Source organism: Sorex araneus, chromosome 5 (genome assembly GCF_027595985.1).
Source record: "Sorex araneus isolate mSorAra2 chromosome 5, mSorAra2.pri, whole genome shotgun sequence".
NCBI lineage: Eukaryota > Metazoa > Chordata > Mammalia > Eulipotyphla > Soricidae > Sorex > Sorex araneus.
The window spans coordinates 198,233,787-198,254,246 of record NC_073306.1 but is presented as its reverse complement, the minus strand read 5'-3'; the positions used below and the strand labels follow the sequence as shown (position 1 = coordinate 198,254,246).

Here is a 20,460-nt window from a genome sequence, read left to right as displayed (position 1 = left end):
AACTGCATTTCAGGGAGAGGAGCAAGAGAACCAAGGTTTTGGAGAGAAAAAGAACCTGGAGTGTTCGAAGAACTGCACAGAAGGGCAGTGAGCTGCGAGTCAGTGGCCAAGAGAAAAAGAGAGAAGAGGCAGGCAGGAATGGTCATGAAGGACAGTGAGAGCCAGGGGAGAGTCAGAAATTAATTTTAAGTGCAGGGAAAGCATTGTGGTGGGAGTGATGGGGGGTGGGGAGTGATGGGGGGTGGGGAGAGCATACTCAGCAGTGTTCAGCACTTACTCATGGCTCTGTGCTCAGGGGTCACTCTAGGCAGTGCTCGGGGGGTCCTTATACGGTATTGGGAATCAAACCTAGATCAGCAGCTTGTGAGATAAATGCCTTCACCCTGTATTATCTCTTCAGCCCACTGGGGGTTTTTAAGGGAGGTTGTACAGGGTTAGAAGTGCTTCTGTAAAGGTTCTGGCTGACAGAGAAACACGTGTCGAATGACTGTGTTCATCATGGCAGCACACATCCTTCTGTCCCCTGTTACAGACACTGCATGCATGGATAAATCAGACTGTCACCTGCTATTTGGGGTTTTGTAGCTGAAGGTCACTGTGACTTTGAGACTTCGTGATTTCACAGACAACAAAAGTGGGAACCTACGGAGTATCCTAATGTTCTATTTGGCTAAGGAAAGTAAGAAATCAGTGAACATCTGGGATCACATACATTTCATAACACAAAATCTTGAAGCCAAAAATATAGGAATGTAATCTCAAGGGGGGAAAATAAATACATATTTTCAATATTTTGCAGAACCAGTGAAAAAGCTCATTGCAGGCTGGGTAGACAAATATGCATCAGCATTCAGAAATCTTAATTTAAAAATCAGAGTACTCCCCTCTCCCACAATTCATGGAGGAGGGAACTTGAGGTTCAGGAACCATGTGGCTTTCTCAGGGCGATGAGGTAAATTTAGGGCAGAGAGCCAAGGCTTTAGACTCCTGACTCAGGGTCATTTTCATCCCATTACCTCAGCACGCTGCATATTTCAGTCTATTCCTTCATTTGCCAAGGTTTCATCTATTCCTATCCAGTGTGAGTACACGGGGCAGTTTCACGTCCGTTGCGTGCCAGTTCTTCTGAGAGCAAAGATGCTTATCAACATGCCAGTATGCCACGCAGATCTCAGCGGGGCGCCCAACACAATGAAATTCTTTTTTGTGTAAGGGGAGTATGTCTCACCTGATCTTTAGATAGGCGGCGACTCCAAACACCAACAGCACCACAGCGATGACGGTCACCGTGATGGCCGCGACGCTGCCTGTGAAGGGGCAGAGCAGAGGGGAGAGAGAACACCAGGAGCCGTTATTCGTTTCAGACCATTTCAGAGCCAGAAGAGATGCAGGAGTTAATTCTGTTACCGACCCATCCTCATGTTGGCGAGGCTCAGTGGATGATCAATATTTATTAAGACCTTTTGCCAGGCTTAGAATTTAGAGGACAGTTCACAACAATATTTGATTATAAATATGACATCAATCTATTGTTGCTGCCATTACTGTTCACAGGGTAATAAATTTAAATATCCTACAGTGTCATTTTTCCCTCTCCTCTCCCCTCCCCTCCCCTCCTCTCCCTTCCCCTCCTCTCCCCTCCCCTCCTCTCCCTCCCCTCCCCTCCCCTCCCTTCCCTTCCCTTCCCCTCCCCTCCCCTCCCCTCCTCTCCTCTCCCCCTCCCTCCCCTCCTCTCCCCTCCCCTCCCCTCCCCTCCCTTCCCTTCCCTTCCCCTCCCCTCCCCTTCCCCTTCCCCTCCCCTCCCTCCCCTCCCCTCCCCTCCCCCTCCCCTCCTCCTCTCCTCCCCCTCCCCTCTCCTCTCCTCTCCTCTCCTCTCCTCTCCTCTCCTCTCCTCTCCCTCTCCTCTCCTCTCCTCTCCTCTCCTCTCCTCTCCTCTCCTCTCTCTCCTCTCCTCTCCTCTCCCCTCCCCTCCCCTTCTCTCTCTCCTTTCTTCTTCTCTTTTTTTCTTTCCTTCTTTTTCCTTTCCTCTCTTCTCCCTTCTTTCCTCTACCTTATTGTATCCCTCCCTGCCTCCACCCCTCTCACTCCCTTTCTTTTTTTCTCTCTCTTTCTTTCTGTAGATTTTGGCTTGTCTTTCAACTCTTGTTAAATAAGGAAAGGCTTAGGCTGTTTAATACAACTATCACTACCAAGTTATGTGGCTGGATTTTAAATAGCCAGGACCATAGAGCTTTTTCAGTAGAGAGCACTTCAAAAGGGTCATCTGGGAGTACATGCAATCATTTCAGTGATGCCATCAAATCAAAGCATCTTCATTTATTTTGATTTTATTACTCTTTAGTACTATGTTTGATGGGCTGGAGCGATAGCACAGCAGGTAGGGGCGTTTGCCTTTCACATGGCCGACCCATGTTGGATTCCTCCACCCCTCTTTGAGATCCCGGCAAGCTGCCAAGAGTATCGATCCTGCATGGCAGTGCCTGGCAAGCTACCTGTGGCGTATTGGATATGCCAAAAACAGTAACAATAAGTCTCACAATGAGAGACATTACTGGTACCCCGCTCGAACAAATTGATGAGCAACGAGATGACAGTGACAGTGACTATGTTTTGATAATTTTGTACAATATTTGGTAACTCTCCCCTCAAATTTTATGGTATAATTGCTATATATTAATTTAAAATATCAATATTTGATGATCTTCACTTTGCAGAATAGGCTTATTTAACACCAGTCACCTCAAATAATTTTCTTCCTCTCATGTTTCATATTTTGATGCACACTAGGAACATCTTTCTATTATATATACCATTGGATTATTGTTACTTTAGTTGTACCATTTTTGTCTTTAATCTTTAGGGCACTACTTTTAATGTAGAGTTATATTTGCCAGTAAGAGTTTATATTTTGCATGTTTTCTTGCTTGTGTCATTTATTTTCAGTTGAAGTTTATTTTCCTTATTTTTAAATTAAAAATTTTTTTATTACTGAATCATCATGAGGTACGGTACAGTTACAGACTTACAAACTTTCATGCTTGCATTTCAGTCATACAATGATTGAGTACCCATCCCTCCACCAGTGCCCATTTTCCACCACCAATGGTCCCAGCATCTCTCCCACCACCCCCACCCCATCCCCTCCACCCCGAACCACCTCTGTGGTAGGGCATTCCTTTTGCCTCCCTCTCTTCTTTTGGGTGTTGTGGTTTGCAATAGAGGTATTAAGCGGCCATCATGTCCAGTCTATAGTCTACTTTTAGTTCAAATCTTTCAACCCGAATGGGTCCTCCCAACATCCTTTACTTGGTGTTCCATTCCCTATCTGAGCTGCCTTTTCCCCCAGCATGTGAGGCCGATTTCCAAGCCGTGGAGCAGACCTCCTGGTTCTTATCTCTACTTCTCTTGGGTGTTAGTCTCCCATTCTGTTACTTTATATTCCACAGATGAGTGCAATCTTTCTATGCCTATAAGTTGAAGTTTCTTTAACATTACTTCCAAGGCTTACTGAGTAGTGATGAATTTTGTTAGTTTTTGTTTATCTGGGGAGTTCTTAATAACTCCTTAATTTCTAAATGTTAACATTATAGGTTTAAGAATTCTTGATTATATGTGTGTATGTGTGTGTGTGTGTGTGTGTGTGAGTGCATTCCCTTCAGCCTTTTGAATATGACTTGTAATGCTTGTCTAGTCTTTCTGTTGAAAATTGTTGTTAGCCTAATAGATTATTTTGCATGTGATAAGTTGCTTTTCTTTTGTTTTTCACATCATCTCTAACTTTTGCCATTTTTTAACTGAGGTATCATGGTTTACAATAGTATTGATGTCAGTATTTAAGGTATACAATTTATGTACAAAGTTATATACCGTAAGACACCATACCCACCATCAGATAGTTTTTACCATTTTAATGATAATGTGTTTTAGTGTGGATCTCTTTGGCTTTCTTTCACTTGATACTCTTCGGGTTTCCTGTATCTGGAAGTCTATTTCCTTTCCAAGATTAAGGAATTTTTCAGACATTAGTTCCTGAAAACATTTAATTATTTCTTTTCCACCTAGTGTGCCTATAATATGAACTGGTTTATATAATATGAAGTCTGTTCCCTTCACTTTTCAAAATACCCTTTTCAATTTTGTTGTTATGAATTTTACTGCTTTATTGTGGGACTCATGATTCCTCTCCTCCACTTCACCTCCATCATGACTTTAGCATAAAAACATCTTAAGGCATAAAACTAAAATGAAAACAAAAACTCAATATGCAACAAAACTCTTCTTTGGGAAACATGCCACTTTTCAGTCCTGTGTGCTGACTTTGATTTTGTAGGGAATGAAGTTAATTTTGGTGGAAATATAAAGCCTAGTCTGGTAGGTAACACTACTTTTTGTTTGTAGAAATAACCAGGTGCAATTATAAAGTAACATGAATGTTTTATTGTTTGAAACCTAATTCCAAAGGCAACTATTAATGGGCAGTTAAAAAAATCTTTTGAGCAAGTAGCCTTCTGAGAACAACCATACTGTTTCCAAAAATTACAATTTGAAGCATAACACTCTTTTTGTGTGAGCTTGGACTATAAATGAATATAACTCAGGTTTACTTCACCTTAGAAATTCCAAGAATCAATTGAATTCTTATCCCCTCATAGTTAAAGTGACTTTTTTTGGCACTGAGACTGGTATTAGTGACCCCATTTACTGTTTTAGGCCATTGGGAAATTATTTACTACTTTAACAAATGAATGGAACTCTTAAACACCTTGGAAAAAGCATCAAAGATCTGGAGTCTAATTATAGTGCAATCATTATTAGCTTTTGTGTGGTTCTATGCATATTAGCTATGTGATTATGCTTTATTCACTTAACCTCACTCATGTACTACTCACCCACTGCAAAGGAGAAAGAGAAATTGTTCTAGCCTCCCAAACAACGTTGATGGTTGCAGTGAGCACTAAGCTAAAGTCCTCTCCAAAGGTATCACCCTGGACCACACCTGTCTAGAATGCACCAGGTTTCAAAATGTGTTGGCTTTGTCCCACAGTTTTGGAGACTTGCATTTGTAGATTGTTTCCTTCTGATATATATATATATATATATATATGCATATATATGTGTGTGTATAATGTTCCCACTAGCCCTTCCACCAAAGAAATTATAGCAAAACTGAAGAAGCAAATTGGCTTAATTATAGTCTCTTTAGTAACTGCCCCAAAGGGGAAGCACTAATGCTCCCTATGTTATAAATTTTGTATGACAGCCAAGGCCACACTGGTAACACTGACTTTAAGACTGAGTTTGATATGTATAGAGGACTGATCAGGTCATGCCAGTTAAGAACTTTTCACCATTCTGGGAACATATGTACCCATCCATCTCATTGTTCCTAGAATTATTTACAGATAGTATAATTATCAGTACCTTACTCTCTTCCATTTTAAAGTGTAAAGGTTGAATTGTGGACCTGAACGCTCCAATGCACAGGCTGGATAAGGAGAGACCACTCTGGGTCACATCCTCTAGAAAACCTCCAGGCCTATATCAAAACTCTGCACTTGGCTTCTCAGCCTCCAAACAGTGCTGAAATTAGAACAGTTCCACGGATGGCTTCTAACAGCTCTTTTAAGAACTTGTGAAATGAAGATTATTACTGCAAGCCAAACTGATAGAGAATTTGAAGATTTCAAAGATATGAAGATTGCAAGTCAGTACAGCTTTTTATAATTTAAAAAATTTTAAATTAATTTTTTAATTAATTTCTTTAATTAATTTCTGCCTTTTAAAAAAAGTTAGAAAGAGAAAGCAAAGAGCTGATTTCCCTATGATGCCTGCCCTCAGGAGTTTACTCTAGGAAATCGTAGGTTTGACCTTCTCCAGCGTTTTTCCCCTAACTCTAGGCAGTTGGATCTCCTCCAAGACCTTGATTTACTGAATTGATTTATATACCACCTCTTTCTAAAGATAAATCAGGCAGTTTCCCAACTCAAGTGCTGCCTTCTCTTCTCTCCTCTGCTCCCTCCTTTTCCCTCCCATCCCCTCCTCTTTTCACAGCAAGTGATAAAGTGACCCACTTAGATGACAGTAGCTGTTGGAGAACCCCAGTCTTTAAAAGGGGTCTCTTCAGGTCAGCCTTCCTGTTTCACAGAGAATACCCTCCATGGTCAGAGCCCCTTGAAGGCAGATAAGCAAAGGGGCCCACTGGAGGGTGGACACCACCCAACAGGGGGCCAGAATTCAGAAGTCCTAAGGCTGCACTACATAGTCAGATGTCCTCACAGCCTATTCTGCCACCTGTCACTCTTTTCAGAGGGTGCTAGCCTTGGGAGCCAACGGTCCTCAGTAGGGCACCACCAGGCTGTGTCACCATCCTGAGCTGGCCTTTTGGAACCAGCCAGAACCTAACCCAGCACCATTCTGAGCGTTGGGCCACCATGGTTTGAGCCAAGGAGGGGTTGCTGAGGCATCTTTAGCACAGCTTTATTTGGTAACGGAGAAGGTTTGATTTCCTCCTCCTGAAAACAAACATCACTTCCTGCCCCTGAGTTCTGTTTAAATTAGAACAGAATTCCCCCTTTCTTTTTACTTCGTCTTCTTTTTTAAAAAAATAAATGGTGCAGAAAGAAGGGAAATGAAGGTGGGTCTGGTCAGAACAGGATTGCTGCTGCGAAGAACAAACGGACACTTGGTGGGCAGTGAACTTCCATAGGGGAGGGGTAGATGGCGGGCATCTCATATTTTTGGTTGAGATTTTTGAGTTACAGACTATTTTACTCATGAAGTAAAGCTCTGGAGCCAAGAGAAATTAAGAAAGAATCGAAGGGAACGTCTCTATATACTGTAGAAGCCATCGTGCAGAAATATTCACTGTGCTAGCACATCCAACTCTACCAACTTGTTTCACTCAGCCAGAGGGGTGCTGAAGGTTTTTGGGGCTTTCAAAGGGCTGAGAATTCTAAGAATACAATTTTACCATTTTTAAATAATAACCCTGAAAAGAGTAAAGAGACTAAAGAATAATCAAAGCTGCTTTTAAATGATTAAAGAATAATCAAAGCTGCATGCTTGCTTCAGGATAGAAATGGCATCAAGAACTCTAAGCCACCATCATATGCAGATCTCTCCATGAGAGGCCCAGGGTTATACCCATTTCATAGAAGAGAAAGTATAGGTTTAGGGAAATTAAGATAGTGATTCAGATTTGACTGTCTGATAACTGATTCAATTGACATTCAATCCAAGGCTATTTCATTCCAGGCTATGCATTCTTTAAATCATTAATATATTGGTGATGTTCTCCAATCTTTGTCTTAAATTAGCTAACTGCTAATCTTTCTTCCAGGTCTACTTTCCTCAATCCTTCCAAGCAAACTCGGTAATCTGTTCCTGACTCCAAATCTTCCTTGACTATTTCCATGACTTATAGCTCTGGTTTAAACACAGCGGCAGGCTCTGGAGTCTCTGTAGACTCCAAAAGCTAGGGAGAATTATTTTAGGAATATAAGTGAACAGTTAGATAAGATCTTTGAAGTAGTCTGAGCAAGTAAAGTCCCAGAAGACCAAGCTCCTAGTGGCTACCTGGTCTGCTTTGCCTTTGTTCTGAGCATCAGGAAGTCTGGGAACAAACTTTAGCATCCTTTTCAAAGGCCTGTCTCACACCTGCCTCTCCTAGCAGACAAGCCCGTTTTCTTCATCACAGTCTTTTTCGAACTACAGGACATCCTTCACACTCAGACGAGGCCCTGCTGGTACCAAACCCTCTTTCACCTGACCTCAGACTGGCCGCCTATTTTCCAGAACTTAGCGATATTTGCAAAGCTCAAAGAGCCCTCTGGGGACCCTTGTCAATGAGAGATTTTCTTATTTCCCCCCCCCCTTTAAACATAAAAGAAACATTTAATCTGACCTCTGGCGGAAAACTTGCTAGTTGTATACAAAATGAGAATATTAAGATGTGATGGGGTGAATCCAAAGAGCCTTAGGGGGAAAGGAGCTTTATTAGGTTTTTGAAAAATGGTGGCATTACTTTGAGAGAGCTGGAGGTGGAGGAAGTGATGGAGGAAACTTCTCGGGGTGAAGCAAAGAGGACAGTCTTGCTGTGTCTGTCGATGCCCCTGAACGAAATTCTCCTTGGAAAGTTTATAGTCAGCTTATTCAGAAGGGCCTGGCGCGTACTTGGAGGAAGTTCTGGGTAAATGTATGCCTCTGATCTATTTTGAGAAGAGTATTTAACAAACCTCTTGACTGTTTTTCAATATTCTTGCTCTTTTCTTTCCTCTTCCTGCTCCAGAAATTGGGTAAGAAATTGAGAAGAGAAGCAGGTGGCCACTTCAGAGTGTGCGGAAGGTCACTGAGCGGAAAGGAACATTTTGTCTCTATCAAATTTGTATCAAAAGCACGTGTCTGTGCAAGTTCTGGAGGAGGGAGGTGGAGATGGTAAGAACGGGACTTGGAGTTAGACATCCCTGTGAACCTGAATCTCCATTTGTTAGACTAAAAAAAGGTTCTTCCTTATTTATAGAAAGAGTCATTCATCACATCTTTGCTCTAAACAACAGTTTAGACTAATAAGTAATAACAATAAAAAATAATAATAGCAACTGCCCCTTTTTGATGCTACTTAGGGTCATGGCCTGTTTAACTATTATCACTTATTTTAATTCATGTGATCCCGATAAGTACTCTATAAAGTAGGTATTCTTGGTATCTTCAATTTACAGACAACAAACTGAGGCGAAGAGAGACTGTTGGTCCAGGACCATCTGATCAGTACTTTAGAGAATTGTTTTGGAGCCGGTGAAATAGCTCAGGGTTCTATCTACCTTACCTGACATGTGCAAGGTCCTAAATTCCAAACCTGGTAGGGAATTTATGTTATGGAATTTCAGACCTAAATTTCGATCTGAAATTCCATATCCCACAACCCCCAAATACCACTGGCCGGAGTTCTGGAAACCTCCAGGCAATGCTGAGCCATAGCTTGGAACCTGCTGACCCAAGAAGTGCTGGGAGTGGTCTTCAAGTTCTCAGAGCACTGCTTGAGAATCCACCCACACCCAACAAGAAAGAATTAAGGGGTCCAGAGTCGGTTATCCACTAGGCGCCTATGCCCTTGTTTTGGCATTTGGGCTAAACCACCGTGAGCGTTCTGCTGAATGCTGCACACGATAGACTAAATGACCCAAATGTTGAATTAAATAAAGTTCGTGGTTGTATTTCATTTGGGGTGTGTCTTTATGTATGCATGTACGTATACATATGTGGAACTTAGGATATGTGGGCAGAAAGTGAAAATGTAATCCCAGCTTCTTTTTTTCCCCAGTTTTTAATTGAATCACTGTGAGATAGACCCTTACAAAGCCGTTTATTATTAGATTTCAGTCACAGTGTTCCAACACCCATCCCTCCACCAGGGTACATTTCCCAGCACCAGTGTCCCCAGGCTTCTTCCCACCACCGTCCACCCCCTGCCTACCTCTATGGCAGGTGCTTTTCTTCTCTCTCTCTCTCTCTCTCTCTCTCTCTCTCTCTCTCTCTCTCTCTCTCTCTCTCTCTCTCTCTCTCTCTCTCTCTTTCCCTCCCCTCCCTCTCTTCCCCCTTTTGGGTATTGTGTTTATAATATTGATACTGAAAGTTTATTAAGAATATTCCTTTACCTAATTTTAACACCCAGATCTTGTCCAGCATGATCATTCCCAGCTATTATTGTCATACTGGTCTCTTCTCTATCTTACCTACCCTCAACCCCACACACACTTGTGGTTAGTTCCAACCATCAACCAGTCCTCCTAGCCCCTGTTTTCCTGCCCATGGATATTAATCTTCTAATATATATATACATATATATATGTGTGTGTTTGTGTTTGTATGTGTGTGTATTATATACCACAAATGAATGCAGTCATTCTATATCAGTCCCTTTCCTTCTGACTCATTTCACTCAGCATGATACTCTCCATTTTCATCCATTTATAGGCAAATTTCTTGACTTCATTTTTCCTAACAGCTTCATAGTATTCCATTATGTTGATGTGCCATAGTTTCTCTACCCATCTGTCTGTTCTTGGGCACTCAAAACCTGAGCTTTTGGACTGTTATTAGGGAGATGGATCCTGGTTGACCATCACAGAGAGGCAAGCAGATAAAATGAGACAGGTGATATCAAACTGTATTTCTATCTTTCCTTGTAGATGTCTGTAAAAGCTGGGGCAATCTTGGGGAGAAAGGGAAATGAAATAGTTCCTTAAAGGATGGACAGAGATTGAACAGATGGAAATGAGGTCTTGGGTCAAATAGTGGCTAGAGGGGTAAATATTTAACATCTGCAGGCTGTAAGGATGATCTCAATTTGGATACAGCACCTCATCTGGGTCCTATCTCTAGAGAAGAATTCCCTTCCTTTACTTATTTGGGTTGAAGAAAGGATCAAATAAAATGAAGTACTTAGTAAATTATCACACTTACTGTTGAGGTAGACTGTTGAGACCTTTGTAAAGTCTCGATTTAAGGGACAAAGACTAGGATATTGAGGGATTAACTAAATACTTACTTATGGTCACACTTAACAGAGATGATAAAATCAGACAACTTTTTACACAGAAGGTTATAAAAGAAATTAATGAAGACTCAGGGTCCTATAGTGGGACACTTGGGATCAAACCATGGAAAATTCTATAAGCCAGATATAATATTTGACCTTGGTAGTGTGGGAAAGAGTGCCATGAAGGTATTTGGGGCAGAGGGATAATTTGAAAGAATCCTGGAGTCCAAATTTCTCTTGGAAATCATCATAATGACATCTGCACCTTGAGCCCTCATTGCTTTTTTTAACAGAAATTTAACTTTTCACTTTATATGTCAGAGCAGTGTAAATTTATTAAAATATATAGCCAATATTAACATATGTAGCTCTGAGTCGTTATATATGTGTGTATATGTACCAGACACACATATGCAAAATGCAGCTATTCTAATGGTTTCATGGGGGTTGTTCTCCAAGATCTTTAGTCTAAATGTCCCTGAAACCAAGGAAACCAAGTGTGCCTCTTTATTTGTCTAGGATAAACATAAATCAATTACACTGATTTCTTGTGAAAGTAGAGCTAGTTTTTATTGGACTTTAGTAGAACTTATGAAAAAGTAAAGCTCCTTTAATAGGCATATAGCTTGCATACAAATGTTTTTAATTAACACAACCTACATTAGTTTCAGTAAATTGATCCTTCTCACTACCTCTCCCCTAAAGTCTTTAAATCATTAAATTACTGCTTAGTCATTTCTTCACATAGAGTGGCTAAGATGAACTTTATCCAAATTAGTAAAAAAATGCCCCAAGTAAAATCTTTCATGTAAGGCTCATACTCTAATCTAAAAGCTACTTAGTAGGCAGGATTGGTTATTTGTAAGTCCTGGGACTCAAACATTGGGGGAGTTTCCACTTTTCCAACATTTTCAATTTCCAGTAATCAGAGGATACAAGTCTGGGGATTAGCTTTGCTTTTGCCTAAAAATTATTTGCCCACTGACATAGCATAGCTCATCACATACACCAGAAATATGAATCTCTCTTGAGATGATAAAATATTTGCACTGCCCAAGTTAAGTGCTTGTTTCCTTCTCATTCGCTTTTCTTTCATGAGGTCACAGCAGTTTTACCATCAGGACACAGGGATTAAGGGTTTGCATTTACGACACCCGAAGGCACACAAGGACAGTTCACTGGATCCCACGGAGCTGAAGTACCATTTCACTTAACAATCACTATCTTTCCTTGTACAAAGGAGACCTCTCCCCCGCCTGGGATTTATTATAACTAACTGTTGCATTTTCTGGGCCCCAGGTTCCCCTTTGATACCTGTAATGATGAAACTGGAATTCCAAGTTTAGAAAATGTTGATTCTCATTCACTCTCACCATAGCATTATGGGAAGACATTCACGTAATCTACAGCAGCTCCAGGCCCGTGTCACAGAAGATTCTTCTTCATTCCAGCACTCCTCAGACCAAACAGAGCTTGCCCCAAATGAGAATTCCTCTTGAAATGTGGGTGACCCCTACATCTGAGTCCTATTAACAGAATCTCCTTAAGACTGCTCTAACTCAGTCTTGGCTTCCCAACAGTTCTCAGGGGACTTATGTTGTATTTTGCCAGGAACAGTAATAAAAGCCTTAAGAAAAACAATCCTGGTCATAAGTCAAAGCTGTTATCATTTCTGCAGCTACCCTGTGCCTGGTGCTGAGCTCGCATAATTGGGGAAGTATCTCTATGTTGGAATTTAGAAAATAAGAAGCCTTCTGAGCAGTTAACAAAACTCTGATGAACCGGATAGTAGGGAGAAACGAAAAGTGGCCATTGAGTCTGGATTCCCCACATATATACCTCACTATTCTCTAAATGCTTTGTCCAGCATGAAATAAAACACAAAGGTCTCACATTCTGGCTAGAAACACCTCATTCACAAAAGCACTAAATCTAGGACAAAACCTTGGATTTAGAGATTTGAATCAATTGGGGCAATGGAAATGATTGTGGATCTCAAGTCAAGTTTTTATTTTATCCAGATCATGACCTGGAATAATGCAATTTTTTGGTGAGGGAAAATCTATGCGGGTTCAATGAATTAATGTTTTAGTGAATGCCTTATTGCACTGTTTTCCAGTTGTTCATTGATTTGCTCGAGAGGGCACGAGTAATGTCTCCATTGTGAGACTTGTTGTTACTGTCTTTGGCATATCGAATACGCCAGCCACGGGTAGCTTGCCAGGCTATGCCGTGCAGGTGGGATACTCTCCGTAGCTTACCGGGCTCTCCAAGAGGGATGGAGGAATCGAACCCAGGTCGGCCACGTACAAGGTAAATGCCCTACCCACTGTGCTACCGCTCCAGATGATGAAATGAAGGGTTATAGACATTTAAAGATGAATATCAGGTTCCATCAGTGGAAAAGTTGGGACTTGATTCTTTTGACGTCTGATTTGCATTCTTTTAAATTTTGCATCACTTGATCACTTCAAAGCACTAGTAGCTGAAGTAGTAAACATGGGCAAGGTCCCAGCCTTTCCCTCAAGGCAATGTTTGCAAAATTAAAACACTTCCATACCAGTGTCCTGTGTTTTGCCACATCCATATCAACTATACTGCTATTATTTCATCTGTTTTTCAGGTATTACATATAGCTTAACTTAAGTAGTAGTAGCTATACAATCATGAATTTAATGTGTTCTTTGACTTTTTTTTCAATTGCACATAAAAGCAAAAATAGTTTTAATTGGAATAAAAATAAGCTCATCACCATGCATATTCCAAGTAGGAACTTAAGCCGTTTATAGGAACACTATAGGAACAATAAAGGAACACTCACAGAAATACCGTATTTATCTATTTACAGAAAGATGAGATGCTGGATGTGCTGGTCCCTCAAGTGCTGAATTGGGGTCAATCATCTGACAGAGACTGGAAGAGATGAGATTTAGGGCCAGAAGCACCAGTATCACACCTGCCATTGCTCTAGGGAATATGGTAACTTCATGAAGACTGAAAAAGTGTGACAAGGGAGGGAAAACTGTCCAGATTCACCTACTCTTGAGGGCAAGTTAATACATAAAGAAAACAGTTCACTTCTAGATCCCTGATGCTAAGGCTTGATGTCTGTCCCTTAAAATGCTCCCCGTACGTTTCTACCCTTCTCTTGCTTTGGACAGGTTTGCCAAGCCTAGCTGGCTTAGCACAAATTTTGTTTTGTTTGGGGGCCACATCCAGCAATGCTCAGGTCTTATTTCTGGCTCGGGATCACTCTTAAGTGATCACTCCGAAATCACTCTTGGCAGGCTCAGGGGACCATATGGGTTGCTGAGGATGAAACCCAGGTGAGCTGCATTCAAGGTAAATACCCTACTGCTGCATTATAACTCCAGTCCCCATCACAGCTATTTTAACATGACTGTCATTCACTGTCACTGTCACTGTCATCCCGTTGCTCATTGATTTGTTTGAGTGGGCACCAGTAACGTCTCTCATTGAGAGACTTATTGTTACTGTTTTTGGCATATCCAATACACACGGGTAGCTTGCCAGGCTCTGCCGTGTGAGCGCAATATTCTCAGTAGCTTGCCGGGCTCTCCGAGAGGGGCGGAGAATCAAACACGGGTTGGCCGAGTGAAAGGCAAAAGCCCAACCACTGTGCTATTGTTCCAGCCCATGACTGTCATTAAAGAAATGAAATCAGTGAAAATGAATTATAACTTCTACTGGGTTAGAAGAGCCATATGTTGGTTGAGGATAATGGGTAGGTTGGAGAGATTTGTGAGATATAGCCCCAAGTGAAACAGACCATAAAAATTCTTTCTTATTTCTCCTGGATAAGGTGAATTTTTCTTTTCCTTTTTTGAAAATTATAATCTATAGAGTAAATGTCCAGATCTGGCACATCAGCTTACTTGTCTCCTTTAATTGGTCTTTGCAGATACTTCCATTTTGCAGTCAAATCAGAGAGAGGAAAAGAAATTCTCACTAACCTATTGTCTTGTATCTTCAATGCAGTAAGCACTGGGACTGTCAAAAATAAATTAATGAAAAAACCTCCCCGTCCGCCCACTGTGGGGTGGAGGGGGCTTTGGGTGTGTGTGGAAATTCCCTGGGGGTTTTCTGGTTTGGGGCAGGAAGAGGCAAGTATATTCAGAGATGTAAGCCTTTTGGGAACTCTGACTTTCAATATTAATTACTAGCTTTCTGATATTAACTCTGAAGTTATTACTTCTTAAATGTCACATAGAAGAGCTTCCTGTTTACCACTATTTCGCTCAAGAGCTGTTATTTAGTTTTGTGAACACTGGAGAAGATTTTACTGCATCTTCTTTCACTTTATTATTTCGGTGATGGCAGTGAGGCGTGGCTTTGGAGAAAGAAATATGGAGGAAGGAATATAAATCTCTGAGATTCCTTCAGAGATGCTTCTCTGTAGGAGAAGCCTCAGATTTAGGGGAGAAAAGTTTCTACCATTCCATTAGCCTGAGCAAGTGAGAATTTCCACTCTGGTGTGTTCCTGGTTCAAAGGACATAATCAAGAAGGGAAGACATTCTCAAGGCTGAAGACGTGTCCTAATCCTATTTGCCAAGTATAGTGAAACTTGACCTGTTTTTATTTTGGAATATGGTTAGGGAAAAAGAATCACAGTTTCATGTCCCCTGCTCTAACAACTTGGTCAAGGACAGCAATATCAAGTATAGTGACTGCAACCCAAGGACACAGGTATATCCATGGAGCCATTAGTCACTGCAGCTTTGTCTTCCTGCAATTAATCACCAAGGCCAGGTTGGAATTGACTTTTAGATACTGTATTTGATAAAGTTTAAATTTCTTCCAAACTCAAAAGTTTTAGAGTTAAAAACTTGGAAAAGAAAGTAATTTTCAAAGTGATGCTAGTCATTCATCATCCATCATCAAATACTCAAAGGGGCAAGTGGGACATCCATGAAATCAGAGGTCAGTTTTTATATCTTGCCCCTCCCCTAAAATTTATTTTCCTACAGATAGAATCTCTTCTCTGTTAATTCTTTGCATTTTTCCATGGAGTTCCCAAGTTTCATGCAAATTTTCTCATAGCAAATGTAAATCAATTTATTTTTCTTTCATATGTCTTTGGATTATCACTGCCTGTTCCTTGTTATGGATCTTAATTACCGAATTTTCTAAGTATTATTAACCTTTAGTGCATTTTTCAGTGTTTACAAGAATTACATATTAATATATGTGCGTGTATATACATATATATATTTAAGAAAATCAAGTCTAGAAGAGTCAAACTCTTATTGGTATGCACTGTAGAGTCAGGGATATAGCTGCAATAATAGCCAACATTGATTTAATGCTAACTATGTATGAGATGCTTCATAGACTCATATATTTGTCTCATTTAATCCATTCATTTTACTTCAAGGAGTCAAAAACACAATGTAGTCACAGTTTTCATCCTCTGAGAGTACTGGCTTAATGACCCAAGATGAGCCACATCTGACACATCACCTTTTTTTCAGAAAACAAACAAAAACTGAAAAATCAAAATCAAAACCAAAACTTGTTTCTTTCAAGTTGCTACTTTCAGAGAGCTTCTGCGACCACTGCTTCTCTTCCACCAGGTCCCCCTACCCCGACAGGCTGCTGGCAGCTCTTGGCTTCCAACATATGCCACGCTTGAGCCTCGTTTTGAAAGCACCTCTGGAAGCCATTGATCCTCTCCCAGTTTTTCATTTCTACTGACTTGGTCGGAAGACTGTTGTGGAAGAATCAATGGACTTAGGGTGAGTCAGGACTACCTCATTTGGATCTGACTGAGCCATTCAATTGGGAAATGGTCAATCTATCCAGGAGAGAAGTGACTGACTTATTCATGGTAAGATGCCTGGCTCAGAGTCAACCAAAAGCAACAGAACTGGAGAGCTGGGCTACAGAACTGGGCTTACCCTGACAATGCGGCAGGTGGGTGGTGGGGGAGGGACACTGAGGCAATGTGGGAAGGCAGACAGGCTGCTGGAATGTGTGGTGTTAGAATGTTTTAATTGTTGAAGATGCTAGGTATTCTTCATTATAATAAATATACAAACACCAATAGTATCAGCAATTATATGGGGCCGGAGCGATAGCACAGTGGGTAGGGTGTTCACCTTGCATGCAGCCGACCCGGGTTCAATCCCCAGCATCCCATATGGTCCCCCAAGCACCGCCAAGAGTAATTCCTGAGTGCAAAGCCAGGAGTAACCCCTGAGCATTGCTGGGTGTGACCCAAAAAAGCAAAAAAAAAAAATAGTACCAGCAATTATAATAGCAAAATAATAATAGTAATAATGCTATCAATATTAAGTAATAAGTAGTAAAATAAGTCACTTTCATCAACTGAGTCAATGTGCAATGGTCATTAGACAAATTTACTTCCTTGTTGAAATTTACAATAACTCCACCATAAAGAAACTATCCAGATCATGTATTACTGAGGTTCAAAGAGAGTAGTTTCCCTGATATTAACTGATTCATTAATTTTTTTCAAAATTATTCATAGAAAGTTGTTCATTTGTCAGATTCTGTTCTTGGGGCAGGACAATAATCTACATTTAACTGTAAACAAGATTCTTGTCAAAAATGTAGTGGCATCAAACAGGCACTGACTCACCAAATAAATGAAATGTCAGAAAGTGCGAAGCGATCAAAAGAAAAGGAAAGCAGAGTAAAGGGATCAAGGGTGAGGGGATTACGACTGTCAATAAGGAGCATGAATAAAGGCTCAACGAGGAAATGGCAGCTAAAATCTTGATTTAAGGGCTCAAGACATTAAACACTCAGTAGGAAAATATTTTAGGTAGCAGGAAGTGCCAGTGCAAAGGTCCTGAGGCAAGGGTGTCCTGGGTATGTTCCAGAAACAGTCATTTGCAAGTGTGCTTGTGAGAGAAAGTGGAAGGAGAGAAAGGAAGAGGGCTATGCAGGCTCAAAGTCTGCTGAGCACTGAACAGGGGATAGGCCTGGCTTTCACCCTGATTCCGAAGGGAAGTAGCTCACAGATAAAAGTAGTCGAGAAGTGACAAGTTTTGTTTTAGGTTTTTAATGGCTCTGTCAGGCAAGGGTATTGTGAGTAATGAAATCAGCAAAAGGAAAATAGTCCCATGGGCACATGTTCCAAAATCCCTAGTGAAGGCATGAAAATGTGGATTAGCACCAAACTCTGCATATACTATGCTTTCTCCTTACAGTGAAGCATGTATGTAATTTAGGCACTGTAAAAACTTAACAACAATAGCAATAAAATAAAATATCGCGACAATATATTTTAGTAAAAGTTCTGTGACTATATGATCTCTGAATCTGAATATATCTTGTACATGGATATGCCAAAAACAGTAACAATACATCTCTCAATGAGAGATGTTACTGGTGCCCGCTCGAACAAATCGATGAGCAACGGGGATGACAGTGACAGTGACAGATAATATTTTTGCACCAAGGCCAAGGAAAGCTAACCCATGGATTTGACGGAAAGTGTTGAAGTCATGTGAGACAGATGGGAGCAGATAATGTGTTTGGCCGGAGGAATTGCAAAAAGACAGACTGATGGAAGAGTAGAGGAGGGTTAAAATTACTGAAAAATCAGTAATTTGTCAGTGATAGCATAGCAGGTAGGGCTTTTGCCTTGCACGTGGCCAACTTGGGTTCAATTCCTCCTTGGAGAGCCCAGCAAGCTACCCAGAGTATCTCGTCTGCAGGGCAGAGCCTGGCAAGCTACCCATGGCATATTCAATATTGCAAAAACAGTAACAACAAGTCTCACAATGGAGAAGTTACTGGTGCCCAGTCCAGCAAATCGATGAGCAACAGGATGACAGTGATACAGTGATATATAAATACCTACATGGTCATGAGTTCCTCATGGGGAGAGACTGAGTTACTTGATGACTAGAAATAACTGCCTTTCATTTGATGACTCAAAAGAGCAATAGAATTTTACAGCTCATAACTGCCCGCATGAGGATAACATTTTAAATCAGGAGATGGGATGGGATTATCTCAGCAGCAAAGAGAGGACAGCGTGTGTGTCAGGCAGTGAGTAGGGTGGGATTAGTCCTTGGGAGCTCCAGGATAAGGAGATGAGAGGGTGAAGTCAGATAACAGTGAGAAGGAGCTGCAGTTTGCCAGACTGGCAAGAGAAGGACCCAGAAAGGCACGCGTCCACGTCCTGGGCTTGAGTGAGGACAGTGCTTTAAAGATGAAAAACAAACAAACAAGACCATCTATATCAAACTACAACTGATATACAGGTCAGTTGTACTGGGCATAAAAAATTATCCTCTTGGCAACGGGGAGGGCACAGGGTACCTCAACAAGAGCAGTTTTGGCACTTAGATCCTAGTCGGCTCTTAATCCAAGTACCTGCCACTATTTCCTTACCTTTGTGCATAGATTCTTGAATTTTGCCCTTCACTGTCTCAGAGGCAAATTCCTTTCATCTCCTACAACCTAGCTCGTGTGTCTGGGCCCTTCCACAACCCCCTTTCCACAAGTTTAACTCATAGCACTTGACTTATTTTAGAATTATTCATTAATGACTATGAATGGATGAGTCTCTCGCTTAGTAGAAATATGCTTTGTGAACCCAGAGAATAATTCAAAATACCAAACAAAAATGGGGTCTTATTCATGCACAATTAAGGCAGCACAAAAAACTCTAAACAAGAGCAGCCCAAAATAGTAACCTGTGAGCACAGTCTTACAGGGTGCTGCCAGGTCTGTCGAGCTGATAAAGGGCAGTGAACCAATGTTGGTGCTAAAAGTCTTGATGATGGTTTAAAGAGTCTGGGCACTGGGCCCAACTTAGCCACGGAGCCGTGTGACCTTGGGCGAGGCACTCCTAACTTTGGGACATAATTTGTTCATCTTTTAGATGAACAGATTGTATCACTGCTACTCAAAGATTCTCACACCCACCTGGGTTCATTCTCAGATTAGAAACTAACAAACAATCCTGGAAAACAGATATATTTTTATTTATTAAAAAAGTCCCAGTAAATATATTTTTATTTTATAGACCCACAAGGGCAAGTCCTCTTTGTTCTATGAAATGCACACTAGCTGACCTCACTGATGTCCATCTAACCTGCCATGTCTCTATTGATGATTTAATCATCTCTTCGTTCATTGACTCTGCAGTTCTTGCTGCGTGCAATGTTCCCTACACTGCAAAGGTCCATGACCTAGCTCTCTCACTAATTTTGTGCTCTTTCACTTCATTGGCTGAAACTTGAGGTGATTAAGACACAGCCAGAAAGTTATAATAGAACTGTCTTGGAAAAATCTGTCCTCAGACACTAGGGTACTTGTAGAAAATAGTAGATTGTGTCAGATTGTAGAGTTTTTTAGTACAAAGCTCAGAACTTGTGCTCAGGAATATTAATCCACCCCAATTAGAAGATCCTGGGAAGAAGACTGGGAGAACAGAAAAGTGGGGTTTCAGTACCACAGAAGTCACGATAAAGGCCTGAGCTACAAAAGAAAGGAGACATAGGATCCGAGTGAGGCATGCGCTCTGATGGCACCTTCGTTAGAAACAATCCTTAAGACACTGAGTCAGAAAAGCAACATTCACTCTGTTCCAGGCACCATGCAAGCGATGTTATGTGTATGCTGCAAACACAGAAACTGTTGGGCGGAAACTGGGGTAGGGAGAAAGACACGAAGCACACATGGAAAAGCAGTGCTCATACAGATGGTGTATGCATGCTGTGTGTGTGCAGCAGGGGGGGGGGTGTTGTAAGTGGAGGGATCCACACTGGAACTGAGTCTGTCAGCGTTCCTCCTTTGGCTTCTGCAGACGCCCTCTGCACTCTGCACTTTGCTGTCTCGCCCACCCTCCGGGAGACTGGTGCATGTGAGCACCAGTGAGTCTCCTGTCGTTGACTTTGGCGGAAAGCCAGCACAGGGCACT

General features: G+C 41.3%; 1 protein-coding gene across 1 annotated transcript in view; it reads right to left on the bottom strand.

Moving 5' to 3' along the window:
* The window catches only part of PARM1 (prostate androgen-regulated mucin-like protein 1), a 104,830-nt gene that overhangs the window by 16,146 nt on the left and 68,224 nt on the right, over window positions 1–20,460 (bottom strand). The window contains exon 3 of the mRNA XM_055140217.1: window positions 1,229–1,307. Within this exon, the coding sequence (XP_054996192.1) occupies window positions 1,229–1,307 (79 nt within the window). The remainder of the gene's footprint in view (window positions 1–1,228; window positions 1,308–20,460) is intronic.